Source organism: Solea senegalensis, linkage group LG3 (genome assembly GCF_019176455.1).
Source record: "Solea senegalensis isolate Sse05_10M linkage group LG3, IFAPA_SoseM_1, whole genome shotgun sequence".
Taxonomy (NCBI): Eukaryota; Metazoa; Chordata; class Actinopteri; order Pleuronectiformes; family Soleidae; genus Solea; species Solea senegalensis.
In genome coordinates, this window is record NC_058023.1 from 2,263,209 (window position 1) to 2,276,977 (window position 13,769).

At 40.7% G+C, this 13,769-nt stretch overlaps 2 protein-coding genes across 3 annotated transcripts in view; both read right to left on the reverse strand.

Annotated features, from left to right (window-relative positions):
• Positions 1-69: 69 nt before the first annotated feature.
• On the reverse strand, positions 70-3,629 carry eri1 (exoribonuclease 1). Its single transcript, XM_044021574.1, has 7 exons — positions 3,271-3,629; positions 2,477-2,658; positions 2,159-2,381; positions 1,756-1,839; positions 1,574-1,683; positions 1,371-1,485; positions 70-726 (listed from the first exon to the last, which is right to left on the reverse strand). The coding sequence occupies exons 1-7, from the start codon at positions 3,352-3,354 to the stop codon at positions 481-483; spliced, it is 1,044 nt and encodes a 347-aa protein (XP_043877509.1). The 5' UTR covers positions 3,355-3,629; the 3' UTR covers positions 70-480.
• A 4,125-nt stretch (positions 3,630-7,754) lies between these two features.
• The window catches only part of tmcc3 (transmembrane and coiled-coil domain family 3), a 35,380-nt gene continuing 29,365 nt past the window's right edge, over positions 7,755-13,769 (reverse strand). For both annotated transcript variants that reach the window (XM_044021912.1, XM_044021913.1), the window contains exons 2-5: positions 10,454-10,624; positions 9,544-10,319; positions 8,955-9,090; positions 7,755-8,354 (exon numbers count right to left, since the gene is read on the reverse strand). In XM_044021912.1, the coding sequence (XP_043877847.1) occupies positions 8,049-8,354; positions 8,955-9,090; positions 9,544-10,319; positions 10,454-10,624 (1,389 nt within the window). In that variant the 3' untranslated portion in view covers positions 7,755-8,048. The remainder of the gene's footprint in view (positions 8,355-8,954; positions 9,091-9,543; positions 10,320-10,453; positions 10,625-13,769) is intronic.

Below are 13,769 nucleotides of genomic sequence, written 5' to 3' on the forward strand. Positions count from 1 at the left end.
TTTAGTAATTTTTATACTATTAATAAAATAAAATTCTGACGTACAAAGTACACACACGAGGAAACCCTGTACGTAACGACAGAATATTTATTTTTCTTCTCCTGTTAAAATAGATCCAAGTTCCATGAAATGAACATTAATTTCATACAAAAGGTGAAACATTTGTACAACACCAGCTTCACAGAGAACAGACGAGAGTTTGTACGATGACTTTGCCGTTGTTGTGTCGCAATAGCAGCGTTTGTGACGGAAAACACGTAAATCTAAGCAAGAAAAATATGAACATTTGTGGGGGGGTTTTGCCTCGAAAAATAAGAGTTTCGGACGTCAAATTAAATTGTACATTTTCTTTTGTAGCAGCTCTGACTGAAGCTGAAAGAAAAGATCATTTTCTGTTTAAAACCCCTTCACCGAGCTTCAAAATAAAAGCCTGTAAAGTGCCTTATATATTTTCCCCCCTCCTGTAACTCACAGGCGTCGTCAGCGGTCTCTGTTGCGAGGGCCGTGTGGCGGCGGAGCGCCCTCTAGTGGAGCGGAGCTGGGAACGGAGAGCATCTGTCCGGCGTGCATTCGCTCGTTGACGCGCAGCTGACATCCGTCCTGCAGCATGCGGAGGACGATGCGGGCGATATTCCGCGAGTCGTCGAGGCCCGAGTGAGGGCGACCTTCGTACTTCAGGCCGAGTTTCTCCAACATCGTACTGAGCTTTGTCTGCGTGCGAGGAACCTGCGCCAAGAGTGAAACTTAACATTATTTTCATCACTCATTCATCATTAAATCCAGTTTTTTTATTTACCCAAATTTAGGTCAAATTTTATATTTAAAAAAAGGAAGAAATTTGGCAGTTTTTCCTGATTTGAGTTCCATTTTTATTAAAAAGATACATTTTGTTTTTATCAACTGATGAATTACATTCAATAAAGTTTTACATACAGAACATATTTTCTTATAAGATAAATTTTATAAAAAAAATTTAAAAAGACTTTCTTTCCGAATTCTGGTAAAAAATGTATATTAAAACATTGGCAGTTTTTCTTATTTTTATTTCTTATTCTTATTTATTTTGTTTTTATGAACTGATTAATTATTTTAATTTAAAACATTAAATCCTGCCTCTTTTTATTTAAAAAAATATGTTTTTTTTCCTGGCAGTTATTCCTGTTTATTTTCACATGGAGCAAAGAAACTGGAAAATATTCACATTTAAGAAGCTGAATGATCTGACTTTCACTTTTTTAGTCATTTACTGTTGAAAAATACAGTGAAACCTGATGAAAAGCTTCACGTATGTGGCGTAAAAAACAGCTTTAATGACTTTATTTTGGAGTAAAATGAGTAAAACGGTGAACAAACGTGAATCAAAGTCAAACCTTGTAGAAGTTTCCGTACGATTTCCTGATGTTGATCCACTTCTTGGCAAACTGAGGATATCTGATGTGACTGACTCGACACTGGATGTTCAGGAATTTACTCATGTCCCACGACCTGTGAGACACACGATAACAGGTCACTCAACGGGATTATTGATGAACAGGAGATTATTATTGAACAGGGATTAACAGAGGTGACTAACCCGTCAGTCAGGATGGCGTATTTGTATTTAGTCCCGAGTTCTCGCTCCTGAAGCCACGCCGCCGCTCGTCGAAGGACTTCAGGGAACAAATCTGCGTCGTCCACCATTTTCTGTTAAAGATCAACATTTCTTTAAACTGATGCTGAGATTAAACCTTTAAATATAATCTGAGTTTTACTGACCTGTGTTATTCCCGTGAGCTTCACGCAGAAATCTGACAGCTGTGGATTTAACTCAGGTTTGACGTATTCTTGAAAACTGTCCACCTGAAAATTACATGGAAAAAAAGAAACCCACACAAGTTAAAGCTCCACTATGTAACTTCTGACGCCACAGAATCAGCTGCTCCTGAAGTCACGTCACGTTTCAGAGAACCGGTTATTTCCTTAACCTAACGTTCTCTTTAAAACATTTGTTCCACCTCGTTCTTGTTTCCTTCTCACTACTGGCGTAGCTGTGCAGCTGCGTCTCCACAGACACAAAAACAAAACATTGATAGAACAAAGAATCACACAGAGACGTTTGGAGCAGGAAGTGACAGATTAAAGCATAAATAATCCCGTGTTTGTAACAAAATCAACTCACGATTTCTTGAGTGTGCGTGTTGACGAGGACCATGGGAAACTCGATGATTTCGTGGAGGAAGTCTGCGGGATTATCTTCCTCACACGTGGCTTCAAAGTCGACCACGCAGATGTAATCGTAGTAGGTGTCGGCGGTGGCTCCTCCCTCCGCTGCCGCCGACTGCTGCAGCTTCTGCTTCTTATAGTGGCTCTTCAACCTCTTCTTCATGACGTCCTTCACTCCTCTTCACACACAAACACGGGAACATTTTCATTTAGGAAACATCACTGTCGTGTTAATACGACTCTAAAGTGTAAAACTGTTTTTTAAAAAGGTCACCTCGTGTCGAGCTTCAGCGCGGCTAATTTGAGTCGCAGCTCGTCCTTGGACATGCGGTTGATGTGTCCGTTGGCGAGAGCGATCTCTTTGTAGACAGGGTGACTGAAGTCGCTGTTGGACTGAGACGGGGAAACGGGAGGGACAGATTCCTCTGCGGGACAAATCCTGCTGCAAGACTTGACCTGAGGAGACAATGAGGACGGTCAGTGACGCAAGAAATCACTAAGCAGAAAAAAAATAACAATACATCAAAATCAAAAATCTACTTGAAATTAATTTAATGGAAATTATTGTAGTTTTTAACAGTGGAGTTGTGTAAACATACTGGCTTATAAAGGGTTACAATTTCAAAAACACTTGATATTTGATTTCAGACTGAAGAAGTTTTAGAAGACTGACTCATTTAAAGTGGAAAAAATATTAATATGTAATACTTTTAATAGCAGATCTTGGTAAGGTGACATTTTCTGCCACAAGGAACAAAATAATCAGGTTTTTAAAGGAACTCTTAAGGGTTAATTAATAATATCGTGCAGCCCTTAATAGGATATTACTAACAATTAAACACATTTTTGCCTCTTGTATCTTATATTTCTATTAATTTGTTTCTATTATACTGAGAAGGAGAGTATATAATGTTTGTTTCGGGGCTTTATACATTAAATACTTTAAAATACACGACGTGACAAAGCGAATAATGACATTTAACGACAAATGAAGCTAAAGCTAACATTAGTCGTGCTAACGTGTCCACAAATCACAGAGTTTGTGTTAAATGTGTAGTTTTTTTTCACCTTTTCTTCGTCTTCTTCTCTGGTGTCAGACATCTTCACGTTCACGTCCTCGGTGGTGTTAATATTTTCCTTCTGTTCGTCCATTTAAAGCCGAAATACGATTAAAAATACGCGAATTTATTCAGACTGAAGTCATGAAAAACACTGGAGGCTAACGCTGCTTAGCCACAGGACGGCTAACAACAACTTATGAGTTTACGCCGCTCAGTTAAAAATAAAATCCCAACTTTATCATCAAATGTTACGGATTTACAAACAACAAAGTAGGATTAATTTATTCTTAAATCCATGTATCTTTCGCCAGTTACTGCAGAATTAAAATATCTGGAAAATAAGTGGACAGTTGTGACGATTTCCGGTTTGCGCCTAAACAACAAAAGGGACGCTCACGATAGCCCTCTGCCGTCATGGAAGATGAACTGCATTTTTATTATGGCGTTTTTTAATTTTGTATTTTTGTATTTGTGCTTTAATTACGTCATATTTATGTATTTTGAAGTATGTCAAGTGTTTTTTGTATTATTTTGAGATGTTATATTATGTAAAAATAGCTATAGTTTCATGTTTATTGAGCTTTCATTACATTTATCTAGAATTAATTACTTTTTAAAACATTTTTGTTGTATTTAAAAACAGAATATCACAACACGATGTCATTAATTTGTCCATGTGTCATAAAACCTAAAAAATAGTTATTAAATTCATACCAAAAAAAAATAATATATATAGGCTTTAAAAGTGTTTGATGAGATTGGAGAAAGTTGTACTGTTCACGTCTGGCCGCTAGGTGTCACTCTTCTGCTATTTTTCTGACTATAAAGACCAGAAAGAAAAATAAGAATCAAAAAACTGCACCTGGATTATTCTCACATTTTTAGATATTTTTATTCACTCATGAGGCACACAGATAAGTGACAATTATCAAAAAACACATTTTGAAGAACGACGGTCTGAAACATTAATGTTTGAAAGGAATTTTCAATGTAAATAATCTGATTCAAAGGATATGAGACCATTTCCTTTCAACCCTAAGAAGATTTTCGAGTGTGACGGAGAGTTTTTGAGGTTTGAAGTTAAATATTGCAGTTTGGTGACCGGTCGGTGCAAATCATGGCCAAAAATTATCTAAATATGAACAGAATTGTCATATTTTCATATTGTATGTGGCTTTATGTCGTTGACTTTCCAAAAACACAACTGTCTTCTACGTCCATTGCAAATAAATGTAAATAAACTACTGCTAACATTTAATTAAGCACATTAATAGGCTTTTAATGACCATTAAACAATAAAAGAGTAAGTGTTTTACGTACGTGTTTACATTAAACTCTACATTCTTTTTGAATATTTGTCAAAGTTATCGTCACCTGTTTTTATTATGTATGAATTCCTGACGCTGTTCACAGCGAGAGTCGATTTTTGTATGTCACGCAGGCCGACTGTCTGTTGGAGGTCATGTGATGTATAATGGATGAGATGTGAGCATGAGGAGGAGGGAAAACAGAAGACACAAGACGTGTTTTCTTAGAAAAACAAGATTTATTTTCTCCTCTGAGAAACAAAAACGTCATGGAAAAAAAATAACCTAGAAGAAACAAAAGAAAGACAGAGAAGAGACAGAAGTTTGACATAGAAACAGCTTCTGCAGTGAAGGTGCGCGTTAAAGACTCAACAATAAGAAAAAAACAGTGTTTTAAAAAAAGGGCGAATGTGCCTTTTAAGTCTCCATATTTGGCTCTTTTGTTTTATTTTGAAGGAACAGGACGATAACACACACACACACACAGACACAGTAGAAATAGAATTGAAAAGGCATCAGTCTCGTGTCGACCTTCCTCATCATCGTCGTCATCACAGTGATCACAGGGGTCAGGTGGGCGGAGCTACATTGTTCACTTCCTTGTTTACGTCTAGTTTGCGATGCTGCGTTCAGGTCACGTCGTGGGAAAAAAACTGCGAGAAAAACATGCAAAAATACAAGAAAATGTCCAAAGACGTGGGACACGATGTCCTCAGACCTTGAAAAGTAAAACCGGAATTTCAGTTGGCCACCAGGGGGGCGATAATAACGCTTGAAATAAAACACTAGTTTTAGGTCTTCTTCAGCAGAATATGACATAAAAAAATTTGGTGAATTCTGTTCAGAGTGCAGCAAACGACAGAAATTTATTTTCTCAATGGGTTTTTTTTACGATAATGCACGCAAACTTCATCGTATTTGTTGCCCGAAAACTTGGTCAGATCGTAAGTTTGGTAACGAGTGCGTTCAAAGGACATGAAAGAAAAATAATAATCAGAGCCAAAGAGAAAAATATTGACATGAGATGGAAGGATTTTCTGTTCCTTGGTTTTCTCAGCAGCAGCAAGTGGTGAAGTCTGAGCAGAGCGACTGTATTTGTCCCAGGGGAACCTGAACGTAGCACAACAACAACAAAGGCTTCACACACAAACACACACACAGACACGTTCATTTGTTCTGTTCAACCTCATTTAAAAAACAAAATAAAATAAAATAAAATAAAAAAGCATTTTTGAATAAAAACCAGGAGGAAAAAAATCAGATCATCTTCTCCTCATTTTTTTTGCTTTTTCTGCGTTTTCATCACAGTACGTGTTACTGTGCTACTACAGTAGCCAGCATCGAGGAGAGTAAAGGTTCATTTCCACAAAAATCACTTTTTAGAAGAAACTGAAGTCGCCCGAAAAAAACAACAAAGAAAACCCAAACGTAGAACAGATTTTACACGAAGGAGACAAACGTTTTTTCACGACAAGAGCGAAACATTTTATTTTGAAGGAATGATTTTGGAAAAGTGTTTTTTTTTTTAAATCCACCTGCCAGCACTGCATTAAAGCTCCAGCCTGTGACACACACGAGTTGGAAATGTCGCACTAACACAAAAGAGGCGGAGCTGTGTTAGCTGTGGAGCGACTAAAAGACCCGCCCACTCACCGAAGGTGAAAATCACAGACAGCAGCTTTAATATTTAGGTATCAATATGTGATATATTCATACTCTTTGGTAAAGTTTAAACAAACAAGACAAACGTGAACAAAAAGGACTAACGACTAACAGCGACGTTTGTGGACTTTGGTCCCGACTAAAACGAGTAGACGAGGACACGCCCCTAGCGTCGAATTTTACACAAATTAAACGTCATTTTTCAAACACAAGGCGACTTCTGTAATTGTCCAGATTTGGTGAAATGGTTAGTGACACATTTCTAATCACTTGACTTTAATGTAAATAACATTTAAGAAACAAGTGAAAATGGCTGCCGTGGAGGAGGAGGAAGAGCTGGTGCTGACAGGTGGATTCTCTTACCTTCAGTCAGAACAACGTCACGTTTCGTAGCTTCATAGTTTTTCATGCAGACGTGAAAACACGGACAAAACTAATCTACCTGCCCCCAAAAAATGTTGAATTTGTTCTTTAAAAACACTACACAGTTACACACAGACACACAAACACAGAACCACAGTAGAAAACAACGTGTTTCTCACACGTCGGAGAGATTTCCTTTTTTATCAAGACACTGACGAGAGAGACGTCATAAATATCACACACACACACACACAAATGCTCACACACACACACACACTATAAATCAATCTCAAGTGGATGTGTGTGTTGAGCTGGCTGATGGACAAGGACGCACATACCAAGTTAAAAACAGATCTGCTTTCACACACACACGCCAAAGACGTCACACTGATCCGAGGTTTGCACGCTACATGATCTTCCACCAGGTGGAGCCACAGCGTGTTTTTAATCTCGTCTCCAAATCTGTTCTGCTGTTTACATGACGATTGTCTATGAGTCAAGTTTTTCCTGATAAATTTAATATCCTAACACATTTGTCCCTAGCGGCCAAAAATGTCAGCTTCATTAAAAATCTTTTTTTTCCACTTTAAACGCGTAAACAAATGTGTCGGTTTTTGTGAGAGAAGCATTTCAATTTTGTCCAAATATGAAAATCCTCAAATTTATAACCTATATTCATTCAATACAGCCAAAATGGCTTGAAAATAGCAACCTGAATGGCACAAAATGTCCCTCGTATCTCTTAAGGGTTAACGGCTCTACGCAGGATCAGAAAAACGACAAATTTGCGAATATTTTGATAGATATCGCAAAGCAGCATTATTAGTGATCGGTGCAAATGATCATTTTTGATTATTTTATCATTTTCATAAAAATATTGATCAAAATCAAGATGATTTCAGTTTTTTTCGGAGTCTGTCAACAAACAAACAAACACGGCAGATTTTCAGGTTTTGACGTTAATACAGACATTTCTTCGCAATTACGATTATTTTGAGATCAACTGTGACGTCCTAATGGGACAGACAAAGTAAAAAGAGACAGACAAAGTAAAAACACCTAAATTTGCCAATATCAAAGCTTGAAGGCGATTGGTTAACACAGAGACTGACGATCACGTGTCCATCCTTGTTGCGATAAAAAAAACTTGCGTTGTGTGAACTCAGAGGAGCCAATAAAAGGACTCGGATCTGATCAGTTTCCAGCTTATTTATAGTGTTTTTGTCCGATTTTTCCATCACATGCTCATTGCTCGTCCGTGTCTCGTCGGTTGGAATTATCGCAGACTCCGTAAATCCATTCACCACAGGACTGTGGAGCTACGGCTGGTGTAAGGCTACATGTAAGCTCCTCCCCCCCTTGGTTTCTGTGTTGCCATGACAACATGCCCCGCTATAGACCTGCACCCAGGGTTTGGTACAAAGTTTGGTCCCGGTTCCGTCCGCGTGCTGCGTCAGTGCGGCAGCAGCAGCCGCTCCAGCGCGCACTGCAAGTGTTCCCAGTTCTTCCACAGCAGCGCCAGAAGGGACACGCCCACGCAGGTGAGCGCCAGGTGGAGGCGGCTGCGCAGCAGCGGCGCGGCGAACTTGGCCGCCGTGGAGACGCACACCAGGATGACGGTGACGATGGCGAGCATGATGTTGATGCACTTGCCCAGCAGCACTTTGGCGTCGGCGTTCTCCAGCTGCACCGTCTGCTGCTGCTGCTGCTGCTGCAGCTCCAGCTTGGACACGCGCGTCTGACACGACTCCAGCACTTCCTGAAGTAGAGAAGAACAGAAAGAGGCTGCAGTACCACTTGAAGGAGAAAGAGGGCGACAGAGAGCAGGACTGCAACTGCTAAACGATTAAAATCGTGACAACGACGCTTCTCTACGCGTTTGTGAAACAAGTGTTTTGATTCCAGAGTGCTTACGTTGAGATGTTCACAGACTGTGGTCCCCACTAAGTGGAATGGGCCAGTATGTGTGTGTACAGGAAACACAGACTCACATGAACAGGAAGTGTGATTCTGTACAAACGCTGATGGACAGCGACGTTCACGGACGCAGAAGAATGAACCATACGTGATTTGTAACCTCATTTTTAAACACTTATCGACTTATTTTAATCATTTAAAGTTGGGTAAGTGCTTAGGGACATGGTTTTTTATTACTTTACGGGGACTTTAAGCGCTGCAAAGCCAGGTGAAAGGCTTGAACAGGAGCATCTAGAGGCGCTGGTGTGTGACTTTACACGTACACATTCTTATCCTAATTGGCACATATTGTAAGAAAAATTAAAAAAAATATATAGACGTAAACTGTAGCGCTGCAACTGATGATCAATCTGTTCACCATAGTCCTCGATGAAACAATCACCTGTATGTCTCTGGCTCTCTCGTAGGCCTGGTAGGCCACTTTCTCCTCGATGCTGGCCAGCTCCTGCTTCAGATTACTGGTCTCGTGCTGGTGAAGCTCCGTCAGGTCGTTTAACTGGTCCTCCAGCCGCTCATACCTGAACACACACACACACACACACAGAGGGGGGGACATGTGTAAGAAACGCTGCATAATTCAGGGATGTGTGTGTATCATCTACGAGTGTAACTACGCGGCGGAGAACATTTGCCCTCGGACGACTTAGCAACAGTCCGGGGGATTTGTGTGGAAGCTCCGTCGCCCTATTTATAGCCGACAAAAGCTTATAATAATAACGTCGGCCGCAATAAAACTGTCAAAACGGCTCAAATAAGTTCAGCAGCTGACGAATTAACTGGACACAGACATCAGTGCAGGAGAAAAAGGGGGAAAAGGAGTTATTGAATTTACAGAGAAAGTGCATAGAAAACGATAAGTGGGACCCAAACAGCAAACATAAAGGCTTATGTTACCCCTCGACTACTCAATCTCCTTCTGCAAGTCTCTTTGGATAAAAACGTCTGCTAAATGCTTGAAACACTGTCCTCACCTGTATCTTTCCTCCTGCAGCACCTGCGTGAAGTAGCTATAGTCTCGTTTGAACTGCGTGTTCATCGCCTCCATCTCGTCGGCCAGCTGTCCCTGAGCGTCTCTGACCTCCCGCACCATGTCCACAATCTCTGCCAGACGCCCGTTCGAGTCCGACCTCCCTGGACCCCCAGATCCCGCCCCCGAGCCTCCGGCCGGGTTCCCATTAGAGTCAGCGGACGCCGACGTCCCGGTGGAGCACTCGTCGTCACTCTGGTACTTGGCCGTCTTGCTCACTGTGGTGGCACTGCCGCTCAGCCCCCTTGCCGTGCTGTCCACCTGCAGCCCCGACGAGTGCTCCATGGAGCTCTTCAGGTGGGCGATGTTGTCTGCGCTGCCAAACTTGTTCCGGATGAGGTTCGCGAACTCCCGCGACTTGTTGAAAAAGAAGGGCGGCGAGAGCGACACGCCCGGCCCGATGGTCTTCACTTTGTCCAGCGCCGGGTGACGTCCCGTGGCGCTGACGTCCTTCAGGCTGCCCTCTTTGCTCTGCGACCCGGACTCTTTGCCGTCCTTGTGGCTGTGTTTGCCGTTGGTTTCGCTGTCCTTGGCGCGGCGGTGGTACTGTTCCAGCTTCCTCTGCAGCCGTGCGATGCTCTGCGCCGACTTCTGGTTCTTCTTCTCGAAGACCTGGCGGATCCGCGACGCCTGCTGCTTGTCAGCGTTGTTCACCAGCTTCAGGTACTCGGCCACATTCTGGTCCCGGGCTGCCTGCTCCACCTTAATCTGCTCCGTCACCTAAAGGGACATAGATGATTTTATTGTGTTTGTAAATGTTGCTTTTTCAGCCTCAAAGATCATGACTGTGATCAATGTCAAGCACACGTCAAACACAGTAAATCTACGACAGCTGAGTTCACGTTTCCTCTGACCTTTAGGATTTTCTGCTGCAGGCTGTCGATACCCAGTGCTCCCTTGGAGAAATCCAGGCCCACGCCTTCACTGCCAACGCTGTCCACCACATCCAGGTTGGACTCTGAGCCGCCACGACGAATGGGCACTGGGATGCTAAGAATGTTGACATCGCAGCCGCTGCGCTCCGCCTGAAGAAACGGAAAGAAAATGTTGCTCTGAATATCGCCCGGATGTTTTCTTGCCTGTCTGCAAGTCACATTCCCAGAAAACAAGTGATCCAGTGTTAGATAAACACATAAAAGCTTTGCAGTTGCTTAAAAAGTGGCGGGCCGACAGTTGAGCCTTGAGGAACACCATGAATTAACTGTTCCAGACATTTTGATGCTAACAATCTTCCACTGCACATGTGAACGGCAAACTCCAGAAAAAGTCTGGATCCAATTTTCCTTGTCCGACAACTCCCTGTAGAGAATTTCTATGAACATTTATGGCACTTTTTGGGAACAGAAGTTTGAAAATGGTTTAGCGTCTTCTGAGATTCTCATCCACGATAAACGGTAAAAGAATCCGTTCAGACCTTCAGGATTGCAATGAAACTGATGGGATTTCTTGAATGCACCTTGTTAGCTGCTCCCGTTAGCGCAACACACTGTGAACCCTGCAAAACCTTTCACCAACTCTCATTCAAGTTCAGAAAAGGTGAATATCGGACAATAAGTCCATCAAATATTTGCAATTTTTGCTTGAAAAAACCCTATCCCAAAATAAATGGTAAACACTCGACTCTCAAGTCCACTCAGGCCTTCAGGGTAAAACAAAAAGAGACCCACAGCGCTATTTTGGTACACTTATTCTCGTCGCTCCGTGAGCACAACATACAGGAAAACAGAGCTTATAAAGAGCATCATGAGGATCAAGAGTGTATTGAGTTTGTGTTTTTGTCAAGAGGATTCTAAGGGTTTTTCAGGCCGCAGGGAAAGAGGGACGGCAACAGATAAGATGCTAAATTTGTCTCGACACTGAACAATGGTCAGTCAGCAGAGCAGTGACTCCAAACAAACCTCCCCCGGTGCCTCTTGTACTGGGAAAAATAGAAAACGACACTCTGCGTTTGACAAAAGCAGACGATTATGTAAGGCAACCTAAAATATTAGTACGTGGTATCGCTGGTTGCCACGGCAGCAAAACACACACAGACGGACCCGAGCTTTAAAGAAACATAAGTGAGCGGCTGTCGAGCCTGAAGGCACTTTACTTCGTCAATGTCTTTGACCTCACAGAAGCAGAATTAAACGACTCTTCCAAAGCAAAGTCGTCCTGCGGCTTTAACTGCGATACAGCAATCATCATCATCATCATCATCAACAAACCTACAGTATCTACTTTTGTTTTAATTAGCTCTCATGTGTTTCTCACTGTTCCTGATTTACAGATGGCCGACAGCGTCAGAACATCACACGGTGCGCTCACACGCCAGATCGTTACCAGCAGACGGCGAAGAAAAAAACGCAGCCAGAGCAAAACCTGAGGCTGAAAATGATTCAAAATAATAATAAAATCAACATCAGACGTTTGCTCACTCATCTGCTAGTTTGGGATGAGATTTGGAAAATAAGGCCATGAACTTTTACACTCGCTCGGAAACATTATATTTAATAAGATAAGAAAGGAAAGGAGAGGAGGCAGAATCAGGGAAGAAAATAAGATAATAAAAGGATGAGAGAGAGGACAATAAAGAGATAAGAAATTAAAAGGAAATAAAGATAAGGCAAGATAAGAAAAATTCAAATATAAGTAAAAGTAGGAAAAGATTAGAAACGTTAAGACGATATTGAACTCACAATACGATATCATCACGATATTTAAGTCACGATACGATATTATCACGATATTTAAGTCGATATATCACGATATTTAAGTCATGATACGACTTAAGCGCGATATTTAAGTCACGATACGACATAATCACGATATTTAAGTTACGATACGATACTATCACGATATTTAAGTCGATATTATCACAATATTTAAGTCACGATACGGCATAATCACGATACAATATTACCACGATATTTAAGTTGATATTATCACAATATTAAAGTCACAATACGACATAATCACAATATTTAAGTCACGATACGATATTATCACGATATTTAGGTCGATATTATCACAATATTTAAGTTGATATCACAATATTTAAGTCACGATACAACATAATCACGATATTCATGTCACAACACAATATTTAAATCGATATTATCACGATATTTAAGTCAGGGTGCAATATTATCATGATATATACAACATTATCACGGTATTTAAGTAACAGCACGATATTATCACGATAATTAAGTCCACCTCAGATCCTGCGCTGACCCCTGCGCTGCACTTAGGTCATTTAGATTACTGTACTCACAGGTGCACACACACACAAACATGGTTCCACTGGGAAATAAAAACAAAACAAAGGGGGAAACATGTAATTGTGTGGAAGAAGGTGACTCAGCTCCACTCCATAAATTATTAAACAGTTTTTCAATTATTTTTTATTTAAAGCTGTGACGGCAGAACGCTTTTCTCTAAACAACTCAAACATGGACCACGGTCGTTTTCCATGGAGGGGAAAACAATAACAAACGTCCTTAATTTAATATGAAATATTTAATCCCAACACACAGTGTACATGTCAAGTGTCCCAGTCGCTGCGCTGAGTAAAGTTCCTCTGACGTCTGCAGTTTCCTGAAATTAAATTTAGCCTGAAGCTTTTCATGCATAGCAAAACAGTTTGAAACAAAAACACCACATGTACGAGAGTTAACCTTTAAGTGGCTAAAGGACTAATTCTGGTTTTAATTCATAACTGAAACTAAATCAGTTTATGTGTTTATGTGTTACAATAATCAAAGTGAGTGTTCTGATTTTTCGGCTTCTTAAAAATGAATACTGTGAGATTTTTCTGCAAATCTCCATACAAATCTCGTCTCCATGCAATATTATCACGCCACTTAAGGCACAATATGATATCATCAGAATATTTAGGACAGTGCAATATTATCATGATATTTAAGCCACAATCCGATATTATCACAAAATGTAAGGCATGGGACGATATTTTCACGATATTTAAGTCATAATACGACATTATCACGCCATTTAAGTCACAGTACGATATTATCATGACATTTAAGTCATGGTACGATATTATCACGATACAATATCATCACGATATTTAAGTCACAGTACGATATTATCATGACATTTAAGTCATGGTATGATATTATCACGATAATTAAGTCACAGTACGTCGCTTATATTATGCTATTATCACCT